Source organism: Nycticebus coucang, chromosome 3 (assembly GCF_027406575.1).
Source record: "Nycticebus coucang isolate mNycCou1 chromosome 3, mNycCou1.pri, whole genome shotgun sequence".
Lineage (NCBI taxonomy): Eukaryota > Metazoa > Chordata > Mammalia > Primates > Lorisidae > Nycticebus > Nycticebus coucang.
In genome coordinates, this window is record NC_069782.1 from 64,876,782 (window position 1) to 64,903,507 (window position 26,726).

The 26,726-nt window shown below is 49.1% G+C and overlaps 1 protein-coding gene across 13 annotated transcripts in view; it reads left to right on the top strand.

Annotated features, from left to right (window-relative positions):
* SMARCA4 (SWI/SNF related, matrix associated, actin dependent regulator of chromatin, subfamily a, member 4) overlaps nt 1-14,416 on the top strand; it is a 114,474-nt gene extending 100,058 nt beyond the window's left edge. For 9 of the 13 annotated variants that reach the window (XM_053583220.1, XM_053583219.1, XM_053583225.1 and 6 more), the window contains 5 exons: nt 10,669-10,777; nt 11,165-11,266; nt 11,985-12,117; nt 12,251-12,393; nt 13,930-14,416. In XM_053583220.1, the coding sequence (XP_053439195.1) occupies nt 10,669-10,777; nt 11,165-11,266; nt 11,985-12,117; nt 12,251-12,393; nt 13,930-13,962 (520 nt within the window). In that variant the 3' untranslated portion in view covers nt 13,963-14,416. The remainder of the gene's footprint in view (nt 1-10,668; nt 10,778-11,164; nt 11,267-11,984; nt 12,118-12,250; nt 12,394-13,929) is intronic. The other 4 variants (XM_053583228.1, XM_053583224.1, XM_053583233.1 and 1 more) reach the window with 1 other exon arrangement.
* The last annotated feature ends 12,310 nt before the right edge of the window (nt 14,417-26,726 follow it).

Consider the following 26,726-nt stretch of genomic DNA (forward strand, 5'->3'; position numbering starts at 1 on the left):
ATAAAAAAAAAGAATGGTGGGCGGCGCCTGTGGCTCAGTCGGTAAGGCGCCGGCCCCATATACCAAGGGTGGCGGGTTCAAACCCGGCCCCGGCCAAACTGCAACCAAAAAATAGCTGGGCGTTGTGGCGGGCGCCTGTAGTCCCAGCTACTCGGGAGGCTGAGGCAAGAGAATCGCTTAAGCCCAGGAGTTGGAGGTTGCTGTGAGCTGTGTGAGGCCACGGCACTCTACCAACGGCCATAAAGTGAGACTCTGTCTCTACAAAAAAAAAAAAAAAAAAAGAATGGTGGGGCTAGGCGCCTGTGGCTCAAGCGGCTAAGGCGCCAGTCACATACACCAGAGCTGGCGGGTTCGAATCCAGCCTGGGCCTGCCAAACAATGACAACTACAACCAAAAAATAGCAGGGCATTATGGCAGGTGCCTGTAGTCCCAACTATTTGGGAGGCTGAGGCAGGAGAATCGCTTGAGCCCAGGAGTTGGAGGTTGCTGTGAGCTGTGATGCCACGGCACTCTACCCAGTGTGAAAGCTTGAGGCTCTGTCTCAATAAAAAAAAAAAAAAAAAAGAATGGTGGGTGGCGCCTGTGGTTCAGTGGGTAGGGCGCCGGCCCCATATACTGAGGGTGGCGGGTTCAAGCCCGGCCTCTGGCCAGCTAAAACAGCAACGACAACTGCAACAACAAACAAACAAAAAAAACCCACCAGGCATTGTGGCAGGACACCTGTGGTCCCAGCTACTCAGGAGGCTGAGGCAAGAGAATTGCTTAAGCCAAGAGTTGGAGGTTGCTGTGAACTTTGCTGCCAGGCACTCTACTGAGGGCTACAATGTGAGACTGTCTCAAAAAATATATAAGAAAATAAAAGGGGGTGGCCCCTGTGGCTCAAAGGGATAGGGCGCCGGCCCCATATGCTGGAGGTGGCAGGTTCAAACCCATCTCTGGCCAAAAACTAAAAAAAAAAAAAGAAAAGAATGGTTGTTTAGATAATTTTGAGACAATCAAAAGAACATTTTGTGGTATGCATTTTATGATATGAATTCAATGAAATTCATATTCTAGGCTTGGCGCTTATAGCTCTCTGGTTAGGGCGCCAGCCACATACACCGGGGCTGGTGGGTTTGAACCCGGCCCAGGCCTACTAAACAACAATGACAACTGCAGGCAGCGCCTGTGGCTCAAAGGAGTAGGGCACCAGCCCCGTATGCGGAAGGTAGTGGGTTCAAACCCAGCCCTAGCCAAAAACTGAAAAACAACAACAACAAAAAAAAAAACAGTGACAACTGCAATCAAAAAAATAGCCAGGGATGACGTCTCTGTTTCAGGGGATAGGGCACTGGCCCCATATACTGAGAGTGGTGGGTTCAAACCCGACCCCGGCCAAACTGCAACAACAAAATAGCCAGGCATTGTGGCAGGTGCCTGTAGTCCCAGCTACTCAGGAGACTGAGGCAAGAGAATCGCCTAAGCCCAAGAGCTGGAGGTTGCTGTGAGCTATGATGCCAGGGCACTCTACCAAGGATGACATAGTGAGATTCTGTCTCAAAAAAAAAAAGAGAGAGAAAGAAATTTATATTTCAGTATTCATAAATGACGTTTTTGGGGGGCACAGCAGAATCTTATTCATTCATCTTGTGTGGCTCCTTTCATGCAGTAGTGGCAAAATTCAGAAATTGCAACATAGACTATGGCCCACCAGGGATAACATATTTACTCTGGCTGTTCATAGAAAGTACTTGCTAACACTTGATTACAATAATGGATGAGAGATGTGACGGGAAGCTGCACCATGTAGACCAGGCAACATACTTTTTCCTGTGCCTGTCACAATTCTCTGTGTGTCCTTACTGAGCTGTCACAGCCTATCTGGTTCTCCCACATGTTAAGAGGATATGGGCTGATGGCTCTGGCTTCTATTTGGGGCTCTTGATCTCTTCTAGTTCTCTTTGTTCCTTCTTATGTTATTTTGCTTTAAGGACATATCCACTTATTTGCTGGAAGGCACAGATCCATCAGGACTTCTCAGCTCTGAACTTAAAACCCCTCAAGCAGAAAGGGAGCAGTTGAGTTTTTGGGGGGTGTTTTGTTTTGTTTTTTTGAGACAGAGCCTCAAGCTGTTGCCCTGGGTAGAGTGCTGTGACATCACAGCTCAGAGCAACCTCCAACTCCTGGGCTCAAGTGATTGTCCTGCCTCCGCCTCCCGAGTAGCTGGGACTACAGGCACCCGCCACAATGCCCGACTAATTTTTGGTTGCAGCCGTCATTGTTGTTGGTGGGCCTGGGCTGGATTCAAACCCACCAGCTCAGATGTATGTGGCTGGCACCTTAGCCGCTTGAGCCACAGGCGGTGCTGAGCCTGTTTTTGTTTGTTTGTTTTAATTGAGACAGAGTCTCACTTTGTTGCCCTCAGTAGAGTGCATTGACGTCACAGCTCACAGTAACCTCCAACTTTTGGACTCGAGCAATTTTCTTGCCTCAGCCTCCCTAGTAGCTGGGACTATAGACACTTGCCACAATGCCCGGCTATTTTTTGTTTGTTTAGCAGGCGTGGGCTGTGTTCGAACCCACCAGGCCCAGTGTATGTGGCTGGTGCCCTAACCACTGAGCTATGGGCACCCAGCCAGGGGGAGTTATTTTGGTTTGAAGACTGTGGAGGAGCTGTCAGCTTCCCCTGGCAGACTGTAAAGATTGAGATCTTTGCAACTAGGCAGGGCGCAGTGGCTCACACCTATAATCCTAACATCCTGGCCAAGGCAGGTGGACCACTTGAGCTCAGGAGTTCGAGACCAGCCTGAACAAGAGTGAGACCCAGTCTACTAAAAATAGAAACACTAATGAGGTGTGGTGTTGTACTCCTGTAGTCCCAGTTACTAAGGAGGCTGAGGCAAGAGGATTACTCAAGCTGAAGAGTTTGAGGTTAGTGTGAGGTACTGATGCCTCAATGATGCCATGGCACTCCAGCCTGTGCAACAGAGTGAGACTCTGTCTTAAAGAAATGAAAACCTTTGGAGCTAGAGCCTTCCTGCCACTTTTCCCTTTCCCATACAGAGTTGTCATTTTGGCTCGACCATGACCATGATGGAGCCACCTAGGGCCTCCATCCTCAGAACCTCCCAATCCAAGAAGATTGAGAAATCTGGCTTTGCCTATCCGTTAGAAAGTCCCAGGGAAGAGCTCTTACTGTCTGGTTTGGTCCTACCTGAGTCATTGCCCTTGCCTTGGGTGCAGGGATTTGGATTTGGTGACAGGAAGTCTCCACCGGAACCCCTCTGTTGGTGTGGAATAGGGTGCATTCCACACAGAGGACGTCACTGGGCAGGTTAAATATTAAAGATCCCCAACCAAAGCCTTCTCAGGTTCCTAGGAGAAGGTCCTCCACCTGCATAGTCAGACTTACCACTACCAGTATTTAGTAAGAAACTACCACTGGGCTATACTCAGGAGAAAGAGGGGGTTTTTTCAGGCAAGGCGGTGGTTATGTTGATCCTGCTATAGTTCATGTTCCTTTCCAGTGATGGGGACAGGGTAGCAAGTGAAGTAGGCAGACTCCCTGCTACAGGAGTTGATGTCTAGAGGTGGCATAATAGCAGCAGTGTGATTGTCATTGGTGCTACCAAACCAAAGGAAGGCCCAGCTGGAAGGCAGTAGTGCTGCAGCAGTTGCTTCCTTCCTTCATGTCTGACTTGGCTTCACGGGGCTGATCCTGATGACCTTGAGATTCTTCCAGGATCTTTCATTCCAATTTCCACCATTGGCAACCATGAGATGGGTTTCTGGGCAGTTCTGTGTCTTCAGAAGCTTTTCTTCAGAGCAAGTCTCAAGAAGACAGGACATTGATGGAAGCACCAGCCTGCTTTCTATGCAGGGGCTCCTGGTAGTTGCTCCTGGGATCATTTTTGGGACTGGGTGGTATATAAATGATGACTCAGAGTGGGGGCAGTAACATCCCTCAGAGGGGGCTGTCAGGAGGAAACCTAGGTTTCAGCTCCTGCTGTGTGACCCTGAAATTTCGATCCTGAGCCACCTTCATTCATTTCTGCCTTTAATCACTATGTTTATCTTGCACCTGTTGTGTGCCAGGCTTTGCTCTGGATGCCATTGGCAGAGTGGCAAATGATCAGACCCAGGTTGTGTTGTACCCCGGAAGCTTGTGTTCTAGATGGGGAAGGCAGACACACAGGACATGATGGGGACAATGACAAATGGTATGAAGGAAGCCAACCACAGTGACTTCTCACTTCTAATAATGGAAAAGGGGAAAATAGCAAAGTTTCTAGAAGGAAACAGAATCCCTCTTGAGGGACCTCAGGATAGGCAAAGATTTCTTTAACATAACAGAAGAATTGCCAAGTTTAAAAAGAAATATTGGTAAATTGGACTAAATTACAACAGAAGATCCATTTGTCAAAGCACACCGTTAAGAACAAAAAGACGGGGCGGCGCCTGTGGCTCAGTCGGTAAGGCGCCGGCCCCATATACCGAGCGTGGCAGGTTCAAACCCGGCCCCAGCTGAACTGCAACCAAAAAAACAAATAGCCAGGCGTTGTGGTGGGCGCCTGTAGTCCAGCTACTCGGGAGGCTGAGGCAAGAGACTCGCTTAAGCCCAGGAGTTGGAGGTTGCTGTGAGCTATGTGATGCCATGGCACTCTACCGAGGGCCATAAAGTGAGACTCTGTCTCTACAAAAAAGAACAAAAAGACGGCCAGAGCGGTGTTTCATGCCTGTAATCCTAGCACTCTGGCAGGCCAAGGTAGGTGGATTGTCTGAGCTCAGGAGTTTGAGCAAGGAGTCTTGCTCAGCCTGAGCAAGAATGAGACCCCATCTCTAAAAATAGCTGGTTATAGTCACAGACACCTAGTCCCAGCTACTTGGGAGGCTGAGGCAAGAGAATCACTTTAGCCCAAGAGTTTGAAGTTTGTTGTGAGCTGTGATGCCACAGCACTCTACCAAGGGGTACTGTCTCAAACAAAATAAACAAAAAAGACAGCCAGGTTTGGTGGCTCACGCCTATAATCCTAGCACTCTGAGAGGCCAAGCTTAGTGCATCCCTTGAGCTCAGGAGTTTGAGACCATCCTGAGCAAGAGTGAGACTCTGTCTTTATTAAAAATAAAAAATTGAGGGTGGCGCCTGTGGCTCAGTGAGCAGGGCGCCAGCCCCATATGCCGAGGGTGGCGGGTTCAAACCCAGCCCCAGCCAAACTGCAACAAAAAAATAGCCGGGCGTTGTGGCGGGCGCCTGTAGTCCCAGCTACTCAGGAGGCTGAAGCAGGAGAATCGCTTAAGCCCAGGAGTTGGAGGTTGCTGTGAGCTGTGTGATGCCACGGCACTCTACTGAGGGCAATAAAGTGAAACTCTGTCTCTACCAAAAAAAAATAAAAATAAAAAATTGAGAATCGCTTGAGCCCAGGAGTTTGAGGTCGCTGTGAGCTATGATATGATGTCACAGTACTTTACCCAGGGTGATAGCTTGAGGCTCTGTCTCAAAAAATTAAAAATAAAAAATTGGGGGCGGCGCCTGTGGCTCAGTCGGTAGGGCGCCGGCCCCATATGCCGAGGGTGGCGGATTCAAACCCAGCCCCAGCCAAACTGCAACAAAAAAATAGCTGGGCGTTGTGGCGGGCGCCTGTAGTCCCAGCTACTCAGGAGGCTGAAGCAGGAGAATCGCTTAAGCCCAGGAGTTGGAGGTTGCTGTGAGCTGTGTGATGCCACGGCACTCTACTGAGGGCAATAAAGTGAAACTCTGTCTCTACCAAAAAAAAAAGCAAAAATAAAAATAAAAAATTGAGAATCGCTTGAGCCCAGGAGTTTGAGGTCGCTGTGAGCTATGATATGATGTCACAGTACTTTACCCAGGGTGATAGCTTGAGGCTCTGTCTCAAAAAATTAAAAATAAAAAATTGGGGGCGGCGCCTGTGGCTCAGTCGGTAGGGCGCCGGCCCCATATGCCGAGGGTGGCGGGTTCAAACCCAGCCCTGGCCAAATTGCAACAAAAAAATAGCCGGGCGTTGTGGCGGGCCCCTGTAGTCCCAGCTGCTCGGGAGGCTGAGGCAAGAGAATCACTTAAGCCCAGGAGTTGGAGGTTGCTGTGAGCTGTGTGAGGCCACGGCACTCTACTGAGGGCCATAAAGTGAGACTCTGTCTCTACAAAAAAAAAAAAAAAAAAGTAAAAAATTGGCTCGCCACCTATAGCTCAGCGGCTAGGGTGCCGGCCACATACACTGGGGCTGGCGAGTTTGAATCCCCACCAGCCTGCCAAACAACAGTGACAACTACAATGACAAAAAAAAAAAAATAGCCTAACATTGTGGCAGGCACCTGTAGTCCCAGCTACTTGGAAGGCTAAGGCAGGAGAACCGCTGAAGCCCAAGGTTGCTTGAGCTGTGACACCACAGCACTGTACCAAGAGTGACATAGACTCTTTCTCAAAATAAATAAAAATTAAAAAATTAGCCAGGTGTTGTTTCGGGCACCTGTAGTCCCAGTTTCTCAGGAGGTTTAGGCAGGAGGATCACTTACCCAGGAGTTTGAGGTTGCTATGAGTTAGGCAAATTCCACAGCATTCTAGCCTTGGCAAGACAGTAAAACTCTGTCCCAAATAAATAAAAAAACAAAACAAGAATGCAGACTGTAGACAGAGGAGGTATTTGCAATAAATATGTCCAACAAAGGACTCTGTAGGGGGAAATGAACAAAAGGTGGGAATGAGCACTACTTAAAGGAGGCTAGTGAACCCCCAACAGCCCTGAAAATGGTGATTGGCCTCATTGCACCAAGCATGTGAATGTTAAAGCCACAGAGGACGCAGATGACTACGAGGAAGAGGAATGCTGGCCCCTTAGTCTCTATCACAGCTAAGTATTTCCCCTCCCGGTACCCAGGCTTTCCCTTAAGCATTTCCCCTCCCAGTACCCAGGCTTTCCCTCCCAGACCAATTCCCCAAAGAACTGCAAACCACATACTTGTACAGGAGTGTCCACAGCCAACGGCTTCCTAATATCCAACCCCAGACACAGACCTGCTGCCTGGAAGTGGCAGCAGATGTTAGATAGATTAGCTAGAGCCCAGAATCACCCCTGGGGGGCAGGACTGAGCCTGTCCCCAGGTTTGGTGCCTTGGTGTTAGAGATGTAGCCTTAAGGGTTAGAGAACTAGAGTAGGAGGTGACCTTTGCACTGAGGGAGGGTGGTGCCGTGTTTCCAGGGGCCAAAGGGAGTAGCCCTCTAAGGTTCTGGAGTAGGCATGGGAGGCAGAGCTAGGGGTGCCCACGGCGGGGAGGACCTGGGTTTTATTCCTTGTGAGGGGAGGCTGTGATACGTCCCTTCTAGTATAGAGCTGAGAAGGTCAGTGAATGACCAGGGAGGCTGTCGCACCTAACCCAATGTAGCAACCCTTGAGGGTGGAGATGGGAACCTTCCTGAAGACTTAAAGGATTAAAAAAGGCATCTCAGCATTTTGATATCTAAAGGCTTATGGCAGCAGCCCTCCAGGAGGTCCCACATGGTCTTGGTACCCTGCCCCTCCCCAACACATACCCAGTTCTAGGGTATCCACACTCCCATCTCTGAGACTAGTAACTTGGGGGGCTTTATTCCTCAAGGACATACTTTTCCCAGGAGTCTGCACCATTAGTGGGCAGTGAAGTGAATTGAGCGGCTCACAGCTAGCATGTCTAAAAAGGAGAAGATGGTGGCACCTGTGGCTCAAAGGAGTAGGGCGCCAGCCCCATATGCCGGAGGTAGTGGGTTCAAACCCAGCCCCGGCCAAAAACTGCCATAGGAAAAAAAAAGGAGAAGAGAAAATGTAAAGCATATACACTTGCTAAGAGAGACTCCTGTGCTGGGGAACTTGCATTGGTCATGCCTGTGTCTGTATCATGGGCAGACCTTGCCATTGGGAGGAAGGAGAAGGGCTCTTTGTTTAGAAAATTACATAGAAGGGCCAGGCGTGGTGGTATACACTTGTAATCCTAGCACTCTGGGAGGCCGAAGCGAGTGGATCGCCTGAATTCACAGGTTTGAGACCAGCCTGAGCAAGAACGAGACCTCATCTCTTAAAAAAAAAAAAAACCGGGCGGCGCCTGTGGCTCAGTGAGTAGGGCGCCAGCCCCATATGCCAAGGGTGGCGGGTTCAAACCCAGCCCCGGTCAAACTGCAACAAAAAAATAGCCAGGCGTTGTGGCGGGCGCCTGTAGTCCCGGCTGCTCGGGAGGCTGAGGCAAGAGAATCGCATAAGCCCAAGAGTTAGAGGTTGCTGTGAGCCGTGTGACGCCACGGCACTCTACCCAAGGGTGGTACAGTGAGACTCTGTCTCTACAAAAAAAAAAAAAAAAAGCCGGGCGTTGTGGTGGGAGCACCTGTAGTCCCAGCTGCTTGGAAGAGAATCGCTTGAGCCCAAGAGTTTGAGGTTGTTGTAAGCTATGATGCCACTGTACTCTTCCACAGGCAACAAGGTGAGACTCTTGTCTCAAAAAAAAAAAAAATTGGCTGGGCGTGGCAGCTCACTCCTATAATCCTAGCACTGTGGGAGGCTGAGGCAGGTGGATTGCCCTGAGCTCAGAGGTTCAAGACCAGCCTGAACCAGAGTGAGACCCCGTCTGTACAAAAAAAAAAGCTGGGTATTGTGGCAGACACCTGTAGTCCTATCTACTTGGGAGGCTGAGGCAAGAGAATCACTTAAGCCCAACAGTTGGAGGTTGCTGTGAGCAGTGACACCATGGCACTGGACTGAGGGCCACAAAGTGAGACTATCTCAAAATAATAATAAATAAATGAAAGGGAAAAAAAAATTAAAAATTTACGTAGAAGGTAGACCAGGCTTGGGAGAGGGAGAGGAGGTGCGGTACAGGCCCCAGTTCTGTTGGAGCAACAGGACTGATGTTACCCAGGTCACAGGACAGTCTGCGTCTTTCTCCCCAGCCCAGGTATTGCTGGAAGCAGGGCAGTAAGCGTTTGGCTGTGTGTTCTCATGTTCCTGGATTATAAACTAGCTTTAAAAATTCTGTACCTGTGGCCAAATTTGGGGAAAAGGACTTTCTGTGCACGTGCCAGACCTCCCATAATCCATGTACCCAGGCAGGGAGAGAAAAGTCTGGAAGGCAAAGAGGCTTGCGGCAGGCTACATCCTGGCTAGGCTGGGTGTGCCTCAGTTCCCTCCACAGAACAACTGGCATGACATTGGTACTTGAGAGTTTGGTGAGCGTGAAGTATGCTTGACCCTGCACAAGGATGGAATGAACAGAATGATGGTTGTCAAGAGCAAGGGCAGGATTCCAGTCCCCGTCTGGCGTCTGCATATCAGGAGGCTCCAGTGTTGGAGACTGGATCAGGGCCTTCATGATACATAGAAACACAGTTGCCTGTGGCCTTGGGGAGGCAGTCCCAGCCGCCCCACCCATGAAGGACATCAAGAAGCCCAGAGCCTCCTCGTGAGAGTGCCGGGAAAGCTGCCTTATCTGCACTCCTATCTTTTAGGACATTAAACATCAGAATAGGGTGCTCACAGGACACCCAAACAGACAGCAGACAGTGGGGTGCACTGGGTGGGCTGCTCTGATCTCTGAAATTTTGTTGAAATGAACATGAGGAAAGAAGGCTGTCAGGGCCCACCGGCTGGGCTCAGTGGCTGCACCAAGGACACAATCAACTATCTCTGAGAAGCGTCTGTTCTTGCCAGTGGGTACAAAAGACAGAGTGGTCAATGACAGAATGGCACTGCCAGCTGTCTCCTGATTCTGGTATCGAAAACCTGAGTTGTGGAGCAGCCCAAGGGAGCCAGGACCATGTGCAGCTTTTAGGCAGAGCAGCTTGGACGAAACCATAGCCAGAGTGTGGCCAAGCCATGTTAGACTCAACTCTCCCAACCTAGCAGGGCACCTGGGACAGGCCAGCTGGGGACACTGGTGCTTCAGGACAGAATGAGGGTAACCAAGACAGAAAGAGAAACTGCAAGTGAGAATCCTTTTCTCTCGTGGTTCCCATTGACCATTTAGTTCAAGTATCAGCTCCCACCCTCCCTCTCTTCTCAGGGCTGTGTCCCTGGCTGTGCCCTTCCTCCAGGCTGTCAGGTCAGCTCCTGTCCTCACCCACCCCTTCCTCTGATCAAGGCTCAGGCATCAGCACACCCTGGTAACAGCCAGAAGACAGGTGCACAGGGCCTGGTTGCATGTTGTGGCCACTAGCTCTCTTCTCTGCTCCTGTGTAGGAAACAAGCACTTTGTCAGTGGAAAGGCCTGGAAGACAGCTTTCACCTTCCTTTAGCCTCCTAGAAGGGGTTTCTGTCTTCCTCAGGGTCATGTCAGATTTTCTGAAGGTCACGGGACACACAACACAACTCTTGGGAAAAAGATTCTGAAAACATTTGTGTGAATGCTTCCACCATAAGCGGGCACATTTTTCATAAGCACAGTTTGTGGGGCCCTTGCACACATGTGACACCTGGCCCAGGGCACGGCAGCAATTTCCTCTGAGCTGAGTAGTTTAGACAGAACACTAGTAAGTGCATCTCTATATGTGGTTGTCTGTTGGAAATGTGTCAGAAGCCACAAGACAGCACATGAGTGAGAAAGAACTGTCCTCAAACAATGCAGGTCCTGTGCAGCTGCTGGGCAAGGAGTGGGGGCTGCTTCCGGCAGGCAGGCAGGCCTGGGAGTAATGTTCACTATGTCCTGCCTTGCAGCAGCAGTGGACGGCAGCTTAGCGAGGTGTTTATCCAGCTTCCCTCACGCAAGGAGCTGCCTGAGTACTACGAGCTTATCCGCAAGCCCGTGGACTTTAAGAAGATAAAGGTAACCTTGGCGTCGTGTGTGTGCCCTGCACCCACCCCTATCTGAGAGCCATGATGTGTGGGAGGGAGGATCAGGACGGCCTGTGTAGGACCTCAGGCCACCTGGCTGGGGCCTTATTCATGGGCTTTGGGGGTCTTTGTGGCTATAAACATCCCAGTGGCCCAGATGGGATGTCAGCAGGCAGCTGGTACCAGGGGTGCCTGGGAGCGTACCCACAATCCTGAGCCTCAGTGTGTAGTTCTCAATTCCAGTGAGCTGGGCTCCCGAGTTTGTACAGAAGAGGCCCAAGGCTTTGGCCACATCCTCATGGGCAGTAGGGTCCCAGGCACACAGTAGGGCAGGTGGGTTGGGCCCTAGAGTAAGGCCTGCTTTGTCCATCTCCCTCAGGAGCGCATCCGCAACCACAAGTACCGCAGCCTCAATGACCTGGAGAAGGACGTGATGCTCCTGTGCCAGAATGCGCAGACCTTCAACCTGGAGGGCTCCCTGGTGAGGGTCATTGCCAGGGGCTATGGGAGCTGGGGGTGCCCAGCCTGGTTCACCATCACTGCTGGCCCTGAACCCACACACTCATGGGTCTCTGTGAACTGATGGGCTAACAAGAAGTTCCCACCACTTGTAGAGTGTTACTGAAGACAAAAGTGCCTTGTGTTGCTGAAGGTAAAGATAAGCACAGGCCCCTCGGCCAGGATGGCTCTGAGAGCATTTGGGTATACGTTTGGAATTTTATTTTATTTTAATTGTCTTTTTTTTTGTTTTGTTTTTTGAGACACAATCTTACTCTGTAATATGGGTAGAGTGCTATGGCGTCATAGCTTACAGCAACCTCAAACTCATGGGCCCAAGAGATCCTCTTGAGTAGTTGAGGGGTTTTGCTCTGATAAGCTTGAGGCAGAAATGCTGGCATTAGCACGGAACTTGCATTTCTAACATTACCACGGACCTTCTCAAAGCCTTTAAAAGTGGGTGCTCACTGGGATTCTGCAAAGGGAGGGAGGTACCTGTGGCCATTCCCAGTCCAGTGGCCCTGGCCTTTTGTCCCGAAGCATTTCAGAACTTGGTGCTCTCTGTGCATCCTGAGAGAAGGTGGCCAAGAGGGCCCTCTGCCCTGGCTAGGCTGTAGCCCTTGTCCTCAGAAGGCTGTACCAGATAGCGAGTGAGTAGCCTTCCAGCTGGGCCCCCTCAAACCCCTTGTTTCTCTGCCTAGATCTACGAAGACTCCATCGTCCTACAGTCAGTCTTCACCAGCGTGAGGCAGAAGATTGAGAAAGAGGATGACAGTGAAGGTGAAGAGAGTGAGGAGGAGGAGGAAGGCGAGGAGGAAGGTTCCGAGTCTGAGTGTGAGTCTTGGGTGAGGGGGTGGAGCCTGGGGTTCATGGCTACTAGAGGTGCCCCCAGGCATCCGACTTGAGGGCACTGTGTTTCTAGAGCTCATATCTCCATCCCCCCCCCCTTTCTTCTTGGCCCCTACAGCCCGCTCTGTGAAAGTGAAGATCAAGCTTGGTCGGAAGGAGAAGGCACAGGACCGGCTGAAGGGGGGCCGGAGGCGGCCAAGCCGGGGGTCCCGGGCCAAGCCAGTAGTGAGCGACGATGACAGTGAGGAGGAGCAGGAGGAGGTGAGGGCTGGCCCTGGACGACAGCTCTGTGAGTGGCAGCATGGGAAACCGAGACACGGCCTCATGTGGCTAGTCCTCAGTCGCATAGCCAGTGCCTCACAGAGCTGCCACTCAAGCCTACGTCTTTGTGACCTTGGAGCCAGCACCTTTGAGTAGGTATCTGGGTGCTAGAGGAGAACAGATGAGGCCTTACCCTTCTGGCAATAGCCATCAGGGTGGCCCACTGTCCCCATCACCACCCAGGAGACCAGTGCTCCTGTGCTGGAATGGAAGATAAGTCCCCTCAGGGGTTTCCTTACCCCACATAACAGACACTGTGCTCTGGGTCACTGCTCTTTGCTTCTTCCTTTTTTTTTTGTTTTTTTAGAGACAGAGTCTCTAAAAAACTTTGTCGCCCTTGGTAGAGTGCTGTGATGTCATAGCTCACAGCAACCTCCAGCTCTTGGGCTTAGGCGATTCTCTTGCCTCAGCTTCCTGAGTAGTTGGGACTACAGGCGTCTGCCACAACGCCTGGCTATTTTTTGTTGCAGTTTGGTTGGAGCTGGGTTCAAACCCGCTACCCTTGGGGTGCCGCCCTCTTTGCTTCTTCCAATTTGGCCTGTGCGAAAGGAATTCCAGACAGCACTAGTGGGTTCAGAACAAAAATAAAAACAAGCTGGGCGTGGTGGCGGGCACCTACAGTCCCAGCCACTCAGGAGGCTGAGACAGGAGGATCACTTGAGCCCAGGAGTTCAAGCTGCAGTGAGCTGTGATTGCCCCACTGTACTCCTACTCCAGCTTGGGTGACAGAATTAACATTTTGTCTCCAAAAAAAAAAAAAGTTTAGGGTGGCCCCTTTGGCTCAAAGGAGTGGGACGCCAGCCCCATATGCCGTAGATGGAGGGTTCAAACCCAGCCCTGGCCAAAAATTGCAAAAAAAAAAAAAAAGTTACATCTCGGCACTTGTAGCTCAGTTGAGTAGGGCGCCGACCACATACACTGAGGCTGGCGGGTTCGAGCCCAGCCCAGGCCTGCTAAACAATGGCAACTGCAACTAAAAAATAGCCAGGCATAGTGGTAAGGAATGGTTGTGGTAAGCCAGGCATTGCCTCAGGAAGCTGAGGCAAGAGAATTACTTAAGCCCAAGAGTTGGAGGTTGCTATTTGCTGTGACACTACGACACTCTACCAAGGGCCACACAGTGAGGGCCACACAGCGCAGGCACTTGTCCCTACCAAGGGCAATATGGTGAGATTCTGTCTCAAAAAAAGAAAAGTTTATGGAAGAACAAAGATCTTTCATGGTCAGGAAGAGCCGAGTTAGTCCTGAAACTATAGGTCAAGGGCTCAGGGCTTGGCGTGCACAGCCTGGGATAGCAGAAGGCCCAAGGTGTCCTCCAGGTACATCCTCAGGAGAAAAATGAAGTTGTTGGGGAGCAGCCATGACAGCCAGGCTCCTGTTGCCTGTGTGGATGTTTCATTAAACATACATGTTTAAAGCCCAGTTAGGCCCCTGGCAAGGGACTCTGACTCACATTCTCTCCTCTTGTCCCCTCAGGACCGCTCAGGAAGTGGCAGCGAGGAAGACTGAGCTGCGACATTCCAGTCTCAACCCCAAGCCCCTCGATCCAGAGCCGAGATGGGGTAGCCCCTTAGCAGTAACGGATAGCAGCAGGCGTAGTTTCAGACTTGGGATAAAACTGCATAAACAAAAAAATCTTCCATATTTATACGGCAGAGAAGATATAGGACTGTTTGTGTCTGGCTTTGTCCTGGCATCAGTAGCGTTTGTAACAGCATTAACTGTTTTAAGAGAGAATTATGAATTGGGGAACACACGATACTTGTTTTTCTTTTCCTTTCCTGGCAGTACTGTTGCAGCGCAGTTTGGAATCACTGTAGTTAAGCCGTGGATGCATGTGTGTAGCCGTCCACTCCTCGTACTGTATTTTAACAGACAGGTCAGACTCGCCGGGGGCCTGGCGGGTGGGGTATGTCAGTGTCACTGGATGTCAAACAGTAATAAATTAAGCCAACGACAAAACTCACAGTGTTTCTTACTAACAGACTCATTCCCAGCTTCTGGGGCTCCCACCACCAGCAGTAGGTCTCACGAGGCCCATTCCACGGAATAGGACACTGAGGCCCCAGCAAAAGAGCAGGACATGTCCAGGCCACAAATAGGACACTGAGGCCCCAGCAAAAGAGCAAGACATGTCCAGGCCACAGGCCAGCTGGCCATCAGCGCAGGCACTTGTCCCTACCATGTGCTGCTGCAGGTTTCTGGCAGTTGCTCAGCTGGGCTTTGTCCTGCAGAGGAGGTAGGTGGTCAGTCCCTTCACTGCCTTCTACCACTACTAGATCAGAGGAGACTGTCACATAAATGGGCTGGCGCCACACAGACCACTTGGTCATGATGCAGAAAGTACCAGGTGTGGTGGGCTCCCAGGTGGTTATAGAGGGCTTCCAAGTCCAGAAATCACCTTGGGTTTTTTGCCATTTTTGTTTCTTCATTAAAATCTGTTCGTTTGTTTTTTTTTAAACAGAGTCTCACTATGTCGCCCTGGGTAGAGTGCTGTGGCATCACAGCTCACAGCAACCTCCAAGTCTTATGCTTAAGCAATTCTCTTGCCTCAGCCTCCCAAGTAACTGGGACTATAGGTGCCCACCACAACACCTGGCTATTTTTTATTGCAGTTGCCATAGAACCCTCCAGCCTTGGTATATGTGCCTGTGGTTATGGGTGCCGAGGAGCCTTCATTAAGATCTGTTGATAAGGGTGTGCCTATGGCTCAAGGAGTAGAGCACCTGGCCCTGGCCAAAAAAAAAAAAAAAACGATCTGTTGATAAGTCTAGATGCAGTGGCTCAGGCCTTGTAATCCCAGCACTCTGGGAGGCTGAGGTGGGTAGAGCTCACAGGTTCAAGACCAGCCTGAGCCAGAGCAAGACTTCATCTCTAGAAATAACCAGGTGTTGTGGTGGGTACATGTAGTCCCAGCTACTTGGGAGGCTGAGGCAAGAGAATCTCTTGAGCCCAAGAGTTAGAGGTTGCTGTGAGCTATGACACCATGGCATTCTACCGAGGGTGACAAAGTAAAACTCTGTCTCAAAAAAAAATAAAAATAAAAATGATCTGTTGACAATGAGTCATTGTCATCATGCTTGTCTTATTTTTTTGAAAGAAAGTCTCACTCTCTCACCCAGCCAACTGCAAGCCTCCAACTCCTGGGCTCCTGCAATCTTCTTGTCTCAGCCTCTCCATCAGCTGAGACTATGGGCCTGTGCCATGGCACTTGACATTTTTATTACCTTTTAGTTTTTGTTTTTCTTTTTTTTTTCCTCTTTTTTTATTTTGGTAGAAATAGGATCTCTTCTGGCTGATCTCAGACTCCTGAGTTTAAGTGATCCTCCCACTTCAACCTTCCAGAGTGCTAGGATTACAAGGGTAAGCTACCACACCCAGCCTTTTGTTTTTGTTTTTAAGGAAGCCCCTGGGTCAGTCTAGCTGAGCAGTAAGCCAGTGATTGGTCAGAGGTTGTGCTCAGACCCTTTGAGTCCCTGAGGCCCTGTGCCAAAGACTCTGTGTTCAAACAGTTTGGACCAACCTTTGCTTCCTGCCTGTAGTTCGTCTTGTGCTTTTCTCTGGGTGTATATTTGGCCTCCGTTGAGCAGGGATCTGTGAATCGGGCCCCCTCTACGAGTCTGCATACTACTACCTAAACCCTTAGTGCTATGTAGGGCCTGCTATGGCTCTCTCTTCTCTGGGCCTCCTTTTCCATTTCTGGCTAGTTTATCTTAGTCAGGATCCCAACCTTAAGTCAGCTGGTAAGCTGTGATCTTCCCCATTCACTCCACATTGAGATTCCTGCTGTCTCCAACAATGTCCAAGGGCCTGAGGTTCTGTTGCTCTTGCTCCATATCAGTTGTATCAGTCATTCCTTCCAGCAAGGAGAGTACTAATTTTTCCTTTTTACTTAGTACGTCACCCTGGGTAGAGTGCCATGGCATCACAGCTCATAGCAACCTCCAACTCCTGGGCTTAGGCGATTCTCCTGCCTCAGCCTCCCAAGTAGCTGGGACTACAGGCGCCCGCCACAATGCCCGGCTATTTTTTGTTGTAGTTTGACCGGGGTGGGGTTCGAACCCACCACCCTCAGTATATGGGGCCAGGGCCCTGCCCACTGAGCCACAGGCACCACCCTAATTTTTATTTTTTTTGAGACAGAGCCTCAAGCTGTTGCTCTGGATAGAGTGTTGTAGCATCACAGCTCACAGCAACCTCCAGCTCCTGGGCTCAAATGATTCTCCTGCCTCCACCTCCCAAGTAGCTGGGACTATAGGAGCCCGCCACAACACCCGGCTATTTTTTTGTTTGTCTTTTTTGGTTGCAGCTGTCATTGTTGTGTGGGGGACCTGTGCTGGATTCAAACCTGCCAGCTCAGGTGTATGTGGCTGGCACCTTAGCCGCTTGAGCCACAGGCACCAAGCCAATTTTTACTTTTTATAGAGATGATTTCACTCTGTTGTCCTGATTGGTCTCAAACACCTTGGCATCTCAAAGTGTTGGAAATACAGGTGAGATCCTCTGTGTCCAGGCTTGAATAAACACTTCTGAATTTGTTGAATGCCTTTATCAACCTGCAGAGTCTGAAACAGTAGCCTTGTTCAACTCTGTTAGCTTTATTGTTGCTTTTAGGGAGATCTCCACTCATCATTTTGGTTTTTTTTTTTTTAGAGACAGAGTCTCACTTTGTTGCCCTCAATAGAGCACTATGGTGTCACAGCTCACAGCAACCTCCAGTTCTTGGGCTTAGGCAATTCTCTTGCCTCATCCTCCCAAGTAGGTGGGACTACAGGCACTCGCCACTACATGTGGCTTTTTTTTTTTTTTTTTTAATTTTTATTTTTTGTAGAGACAGAGTCTCACTTTATGGCCCTCGGTAGAGTGCCGTGGCCTCACACGGCTCACAGCAACCTCCAACTCCTGGGCTTAAGCGATTCTCCTGCCTCAGCCTCCCGAGCAGCTGGGACTACAGGCGCCCGCCACAACGCCCAGCTATTTTTTGGTTGCAGTTTGGCCGGGGCTGGGCTTGAACCCGCCACCCTCGGCATATGGGGCCAGCGCCTTACCGACTGAGCCACAGGCGCCGCCCCATGTGGCTATTTTTATGTTGCAGTTTGGCCAGGGCCGGGTTCGAACCCACCACCCTTGGTCTATGGGGCCCGCGCCCTACTCACTGAGCACAGGCGCCGCCCCACTCACCATTTTGGAAGTCCACATTAATTATTTTATAGCTTTGACTTTGTTTTAATAGGTTTGAATTTATTTTAATGTTTACAAAAGACAGCTCACCAAACACATAATTTCATGATATTTAGGATGCAGCCTATTTAAAAACAAGTTCCTTAAAGAGGAAGAATGTACATTTGGAACCAGAGTATGGCAAAAGTATATACATGATGGTATAATTTGTTCACAAATGACAGCAAAACCCAAGATAATGTTGAGTTAAATTAGATGTGAGATATGACTGCCTATCTAATGTCAGAGTCTGAGGTTGGTGCCTCACAGTATCAGAAACCAGTTTCTCTGGGGCTGCTCACTTGGGCTCCTGTTCCATTGTGAAGATTCCCCCTCTTTCTCTTTCCTCTCTTTATCTTTTAATAAACTCTCTCCTTTTGCATTAAAAAAAAAAAAAGAAAAGAATGGGGTGGTGCCTGTGGCTCAAAGGAGTAGGGTGCCAGCCCCATATACCAGATGTGGTGGGTTCAAACCCGGCCCCGGGCAAAAACTGCAATAAAAAAAAAAAAAGAAAAGAAGGGAGGCGCCTGTGGCTCAAGGAGTAGGGCGCCAGTCCCATATGCCAGAGGTGGCGGGTTCAAACCTAGCCCCGGCCAAAAAAAAGAAAAGAAGGGCAGGCTGCACCTGTGGTTCAGTGAGTAGGGCACCGACCCCATATACTGAGGGTGGCAGGTTCAAACCCGGCCCCGGCCAAACTGCAACAAAAAGTAGTCAGGCGTCGTAGCGGGCGTCGTAGCGGGCGCCTGTGTTCCCAGCTACTGGGGAGTCTGAGGCAAGAGAATCGCCTAAGCCCAAGAGCTGGAGGTTGCTGTGAGCTATGATGCCTCACACTGATCCTCAGCACTCTACTGAGGGTGACAAAGTGAGACTGTTTCTACCAAAAAAAAGACGAAAAGAAAAGAAACCAGCTCCTGTGTCGTGTAGCTTCACTATGTGCCACCACTACATTCAGTGTCTCTTCATAGCTTAAAAGTGGCTGTGCTGGTTCCATCTATCCAATCCACACTCCAGCTGTCAGGAGATAAGGTAGAGGAAAAAGGGAGGTGACTGACACATCACTCTCATGTGCCAATTGAGCAGAACTTAGTCAAATGACCACACCTAGATGCAAAGAGAGCTGGGAGAGGTAGCCTCTTTTCTGGTGCTTATGGGCCCAGCTGAACTTGTGGGTTTTGCTGTGAAAGAGGGGAGCTCTGTGCTGGAGCCTCTGGGAAAGGGAGCTTATGAAGTCAATAGGTGGCATAAATGGCATGTAAGCTAGCTACCTGCTTAAAGGGTTATCTCCAGTTCCCAGATGAGCCAACTAAGTCATAGAGAAAGAAACGTCTTGCCACTGAGCCAGCCCTGGCAGTTAGTCCTTGCTCACCTTCCCGTATTAGTGGTTAGGGGCTCGAATCCTGGCCTTGCCACAGGCTGTGTGACCTTAGGCCACTCTCTACACCTCCCTGAGCCCACTGGGAGGGGAAGAAACCTGATAATGCTCAGGAAACGTCTGCTTCCTTCAAACACATCTTTATTTGCTACCATAACAATTAAAATAAGTTTTGGGGTTGTTTTTTTTTTTTTGTAGAGACAGAGTCTCACTTTATTGCCCTCAGTAGAGTGCTGTGACGTCACAGCTCACAGCAACCTCCAACTCCTGGATTTAGGCAATTCTCTTGCCTCAGCCTCCCGAGTAGCTGGGACTACAGGTGCCCACCACAAAGCCCAGCTATTTTCTTGTTGCAATTTGGCCAGGGCCGGGTTTGAACCCACCACCCTCAGTATATGGGGCCAGTGCCCTACTCACTGAGCCACAGGTGCTGCCCTAAAATAAGTTTTAAGAGAAAACAATGAAGGGACCAAACAGCTTGTTTGGCTCAGCATCCACATATGCCAAGCTGGCTGTCACAGAGAACATGGGCTATGACTGCAGTGAGTAGGCAGGTTTGTAATCACATCTTCCCTGGTTATACCACACTGGGCTTGGCCTCAGCCTATAACCAGCTTGGACTTGGTATGGACAGTGGCCTTCACCAGCTGGAACTCCTAGTGACAGCTGCTTGCTGGCTGCCAACCCTCCTGACCTTTGCTCTCAGCACCTATCTGGATGGCCCTTCCCTCTATCTCAGCACTGCTGCTCAGCACCTTTTCCACCACTTTCTCCCAATAAGTCCGTGGGCTGGGGACTTTAATCCCATGACACAGTGGGTCTCAGAGAGGTCAAGCCACTTGTGTAGGGCTACACAGATCTGCAGATTGGGGAGGCACAAGAGTCCTCAGGACTGTCACCTCTGGGTCTGGAAGGTTGAAATGGCCCCCTGGAAAGGGTGGTGGACTGAGCAGTAGGCAACAGGTCTCTGCAAGACTTGGGTGATCAAGATGTTGAGAGAAGGGCGGCACCTGTGGCTCAGTGAGTAGGGCGCCGGCCCCATATGCCGGGGGTGGCGGGTTCAAAACCAGCTCCAGCCAAACTGTACCAAAAAAAAAATAGCCGGGCGTTGTGGTGGGCGCCTGTAGTCCCAGCTGCTCCGGAGGCTGAGGCAAGAGAATCACGTAAGCCCAAGAGTTAGAGGTTGCTGTGAGCTGTGTGACGCCACGGCACTCTACCCGAGGGCGGTACAGTGAGACTCTGTCTCTACAAAAAAAAAAGATATTGAGAGAAATGCAGACTCGTAGCACAGTGGTTACGGTGCCAGCCACATATACCAAGGTTGGCAGGTTCGAACCCAGCCCAGGCCAGCTAAACAACAATGACAACTGCAATAAAAAATATCTGGGCGTTGTGGCAGGCGCCTATGGTCCCAGCTACTTGAGAGGCTGAGGCAAGAGAATCACCTAAGCCCAAGAGCTGAAGGTTGCTGTGAACTGTGACGTTACTGCACTCTACCAAGGGCAACAAAGTAAGACTCTGAAAAAGATGTTGAGAGAAATGCCAGATAGTTAGGGTACGATGGGATTCCCTGGAGTGCCCTAACATAGCCTGGACTGGGAGAGGATATCATATGTGGTAGAGGGCCATATCATCTCCCATCTCACATGCTCTCTTAGAGTCTGGTCTCTTACCCACCACATCATGGAATCTACTTTTCCTTTCTTTGTATTTGGGTGGGCTTGGACTCACTAATAACAGAGTACAATGGAACTGGCACTGGGTGATTACTGGGTCACCACAGCTTCCACATTACCTCTTGGAATACTTAGTCTTGAATCATCAATGACCATTTAACAGCCCAACTGCCTGGAGGCCACCGTTTTGTAAGGAAGCCCAACCAAATCTATGCTATAAGACTACATGAGGTGAAAAAGATGGCTGATCAGTCCCCAGCTGCTCTACTCCTAGCCTTCCACTGTCACCGTTGTCTCAGAGACCCTTAGCCAAAACCACCCAACTGAGCCCTTCCTCCCATTCCTGACCCACAGAAACCACGAGACACAACCCACTGTTGTTTTACACTACTAAACTATTAGGGTGATTTATTATGCAGTGACAGCAACTGGAACATCAAACAATTTTAAGCGATTGGGATCTAATTAAACAAACGTGGAAAAAGCTTTAGAACATTGTAAAGGATAAAATAGCAAGCTGCACAATGAAATGTCCAGCAGGTTGCCATTTGGGATGCACATACAGAATCTCAGACATGTACTGTGATGATACCACTTCTACATCAATATTTAGAAAAAAATGTGTCAGAACATACCCTAAACACAAGACATGTCTTTTTTTTTTTTTTGAGACAGAGCCTCAAGCTGTTGCCCTGGGTAGAGTGCTGTGTAATCGTAGTTCACAGCAATCTCAAACTCCTGGGCTCAAGCGAGTCTCCTGTCTCCGCCTCCCAAGTAGCTGGGATTACAGGCGCCCGCCACAGCACCCGGCTATTTTTTGGTTGCACCTGTCGTTGTTAACCGGCCAGCTCAGGTGTATGTGGCTGGCGCCTTAGCTGCTTGAGCAACAGGCGCCAAGCCAACACAAGACATTTAAACTGCTATTTTCCCTGGCAGTAGAGGAGGGGAAGATGATGTTGGGCACTTCCTCAAGCTGGTTAACTCCTCATTACCTATCCCTTTTAAGAACCACTTCTTGACGCTGGGCACGGTGGTGCATGCTTATAATCCTAGCACTCTGGGAGTCTGAGGCTGGTGGATTACTTGAGCTCACAAGTTCAAGACCAGCGTGAGCTAGAACAAGACCCCATCTTACTAAAAATAAGAAAACTGAGGCAAGAGGATTGCTTGAGCCCAAGAGTTGGAGGTTGCTGTGAGCTAGGATGACACCATGGCAGTCTACCCGGGGCAATAGCTTGAGACTCAAAATATCTTGTCTCAAAAAAAAAAAAATCACTTCTTGATTCCTTACCAGTGTTTAAATCAATAGAATAATTAGTTTCTAGTTTATGTCATGAATTTCAACTGTAGTAAGAAAGTTCTTATCTTGCAGATTTTTTTTTTTTTTTTTTGAGACAGTTTCACTTTGTTGCCCTCAGTAAAGTGCTGTAAGGTCATAGCTCACAGCAACCTCGAACTCTTGGGTTCAAGTGATTTTTTTTTTTTTTTGACACAGAGTATCACTTTGTTGCCTTCAGTAGAGTGCTGTGGGGTCATTGCTCACAGCAACCTCAAACTCTCAGGCTTAAACGATTCTCATGCTTCAGCCTTCCAAGTAGCTGGGATTATAAGCGCCTGCCACAACGCCCAGCTGTTTTGGCTATAGTTTTCATTGTGATTTAGCAGCCCTGGGCTGGGTTTGAACCTGCCAGCTTTGGTGTATGTGGCTGGCACCCTAGCCACTGAGTTACAGGCGCCAAGCCAATGCCTGGCATTTTTTAGGATGGGGTCTTGCTCTTGCGCAGGCTGGTCTCAAACCTGTGAAATCAGGCAATCCACCCACTTTGGCCTCCCAGAGTGCTAGGATTGATGGTATCAGCTACTGCTGCTGGCCCTTCTTTCAGAATATTAATGAGTGAAGTATCCACAGCCCAACTCAGGGTCCGTCCACATCTGATCCTGCTCCTATGTCCTCTTCTCACAGGTGGCCACTAGCTGCCAAGCACGGCAAGTCAGCTGCCATCCACTTCCCTCAGGCCCTCCCAGCCAGTCCTTCTCTCAACTGCACTCATTCTCCTTCTTATTTCCTCAATCCAATCTGCCCATCTCCCTCCATCCTCAGCCCTGCCTGTTTCAGCCCCACTGCCAGTGCTGCTCCAGACCACTGTAGCCACCTCCTTGGTTTCTTGGAACCCCCCCCCCCACATGACTAGGCATTCCCTATGAGAATCCTACAAAGGTTTGTTGTCAAAGCGTATTTCCATGACACCTATGAAGGAGTTTTCTTTCCTTTTTTTTTTTTTTGTAGAGACAGAGTCTCACTTTGTTGCCATTTGTAGAGTGCTGTAGCTCACAGCAACCTCCAGCTCTTGGGCTTAAGTAATTCTCTTGCCTCAGTCTCCTGAGTAACTGGGACTATAGGTGCCCACCACAACACCCAGCTAGGCCTTTTCTTTCTTTTTAAGAGATGGGGACTTGGGTGGCGCCTGTGGCTCAGTGAGCAGGGTGCCGGCCCCATATACCAAGGGTGGCGGGTTCAAACCCAGCCCCAGCCGAACTGCAATTAAAAAAAAAAATAGCCGGGCGTTGTGGCGAGCGCCTGTAGTCCCAGCTACTCGGGAGGCTGAGGCAGGAGAATCGCCTAAGCCCAGGAGTTGGAGGTTGCTGTGAGCTGTGTGACGCCACGGCACTCTACCGAGGGCAATAAAGTGAAACTCTGTCTCTACAAAAAAAAAAAAAAAGAGATGGGGACTTGCTTTCTTTCCCAGGCTGGTCTTGACCTCAAGCAATCCACCTCCCAAAATGCCAGGATTAGGGCGGCGCCTGTGGCTCAACGTGTAGGGCGCCGGTCCCATATGCCAGAGGTGGCGGGTTCAAGCCCAGCCCCGGCCAAAAGAAAAAAAAAAAAAAAAAAAAAAAAAAAAAAATGCCAGGATTATAGGTATGGACCACTGTGCCTGGTACCATGAAGGCTTTTTGATAACCAATTAACTCTGTCTAAGAAAAAAAAAAGAATAGGGTTCATCCACTAAAGTAGGAAATTGAGGCTCAGAACGGTAAAAGAACTTGCCTAACATCACCTGTTAAATGCCATTGCTAGGGTTGGTTCTCTAGGGTTTGTGGTTGTCAACCACTATCCACAAAATCAAGATCCAAAGTCCCAGAAGGGCAGGCAGCACTTTGACCTCAGACCCTCCCCGTATATCAGTTAGGACGGCAATTGGCTGCATGTAACAGAACTATTTATTTATTTATTTATTTAAACTTTCACCATATGTTTTATTGGGGAAAGAGTACCCCAATGTACAAAGAGAAACATAATCACTAAGAAGACAGCAAGCAGTAATTCAGGAGCACCATGCACAATTAAATAACCTTTTGAGGATTATACTATTCCTCCATAAGAAAGAAGTTTATATAGGTGACCCCCATACAATTATAGTAGAACCTCTATAAGTTGACCACCCAAGGGACTGTAATAAACTGGTCAACATATAGAGGTGGTCAACACAAGGAACTAGGCTACTATACTGATACATGCATGTACTTTATTTTCTTGTACATTTATTAGAGAATATCATATGAAATCATATATAATCAAAACAGTAAAATCATACAGACAGTATTATATAAAATCAATACAATTACTGTTTTCTCATGGTTTAATTATTTCTGAAGAAAATAATTTGTCAATCTTGACCTATCTCTTATTACAAACGTAAGTGCAGAAAGCACTCTCAACGCTGGCCACAGCACTCAATATACCTGGGCATTTTTCTGCAGCAAATTACTTGAACTGCATTATCAGATGCCTGACATCCTCTTCCTTTGGAGTCTCTTCCACAACTTCTACTGAAATGTCATTGGATTCACCACACAAGACTTTTTGGGAGATCTTGTTTTGTAGTTTAAATTTTTCAAGCCAACCACTTGATGCTTGGAAATCAGCCACCCTGAATTCCTGTGCGAATTTCTTCACCACTTCTTGGATCATTGGCCCAGAGATCTGGGCATTAACTGCCCTCATTTGCTTGAACCAGCTTAATGTGGCTTGATTGATTTCATCCAGCAAAGTTTTCCCTTTTTCCGCTATGGGTCTCCATTGTCTTTACTGTATTTCTCTAAGTACTCATGTTTACATTTTTGGATGTTGCTACCTGTGGTCTTTTTTTTTTTTTTTTTACTGTGGTCTTGCTAACACCAAAATGTTCTGCTGTCTTTCTCTGGTTGCTGCTTTCCAGAAAATGTAAAAGATCAACCTTTTCCTTCAATGTCAGCTCTTTGAGTTCTTTCTTTTGGGCCATTATGTCTCAATTAACTATAAAATTTTTCAGTAATTGCAGGATGTATCAGGCCTTCACATTGAAAAATCTTTCCCAACACATGATGAACAGCAGGACATTAGGCCTGATTTAACATACAGTAGTAATACGACATGAAAAAAAAAACAAACTTATACTAAAGAAAAAAATAATGCAACTAAGGGGCAAAGTCCACAGTTTCTACGTCTTGGTGTAAAGTGAACTGAACTGGTCAAGTTATAGAGGGTAAATTAATATTGTCTGTTACACAGTCCAAGTAGTCAAGATACAACTTACAGAGGTGGTCTTCCATTGAGTACATGTGGTACATATCCAGTCTACGAACATTACATCACCTTAAGGAGATGATCAGTGTGGGGAGGTGGTCAACTGTGGAAGTTCTATATTTATTTTCATATATGTAGCAGACTTATGGAAGAAAAGGAATGATCCACAGCAGTCCAACCATGTCGTACACGTTGAGCTGCTGGTTAGTCCCCATCCTCCTTCCCGAGGCCGCCGCCTCGTCCTCCAGACGCTCCATCTCCGCGGGGCCGAGACCGCTGTCGCCCCCGCCGGCGCTTCCGGGGGGCCTGAGCCCGGCACTAAGCGCACAGCCCGGCCCGCGGTAGCCGGGCGGAAGCATCGGGCAGCCCGGCAGCTCCGAGGGGCGGACTGGGCCGGACCCGCGGCTGCCCGCTCCGGTTCAGGCACCAGAACAATTGATTTAACTTTTTTTTTTTTTTTGGTTTTTGGCAGGGGCTGGGTTTGAACCCGCCACATCCGGCATATGGGACCGGCGCCCTACTCCTTGAGCCACAGGCGCCGCCCAGAACAATTGATTTAAATAAGTAGGGTTTGTTATTTGCACGCAATGTGGCAGGAAGTCTGGGACATTAACCCTAGCCACTCCCTGGCTTCTTGTGCTTTCCCCCCCCACAGTCCTGAGTGTATTAGCTTTCACGTTTGTGCAGGCGAGAGGGCAGAAAGCTCAATTCAAGGCACCTCTATAACATCTAGAGAGGAGGAAAGAGAAGAAGGCCCAAGGGCCAATGGCGAATCTCAGAGCATTTCTCTTTGCAGGGATTGTATTTGTTCTGGGGAAGAAATCTCCACTTCTTTCATGAGTTAGAACTGATATACAAGGCTACTGGGAACAGAGAGTCTGGAACCTATTTTTTTTTTTTTGAGACAGAGTCTAACTTTGTCGCCATTGGTAGAATGCCATGGCATCTAGCTCACAGCAACCTCCAACACTTGGGTTTAAGTGATTCTCTTGCCTCAGCCTCCTGGGAAGCTATTTTTAACTGGGCATGTGACAGCTAGAGACAAGATTGGGATTCTACATGTAAAAAAGAAAAGGAACATAATGGTATACAAAGAAAAGATATAAAGATCAAGAGATAGCACAACACAACTCCAAATAATCCTAACTTCTGGCAAGACCAGAACTAGGCAAATTCCATTTCGGCAACATTGAACGAGAGCCACAGCCATCTGGGCACATACACTGTTGTCTGGCTCAGTACCTTGAGTTCCCTATTCTCTCTTCTGCAGCCAGATTTACCTGCCTGGGCTTTAATGGCATGTAAGACCTCTGTCCTAGAGCACGGCAAGTCAAATCACAAGTAGTCCTGTCACATCAACTGGGACATGTTCAGGACCATAGAGCCCACAAGCAGATAAAAAAAATTCAATATATGGGCGGCACCTGTGGCTCAACGG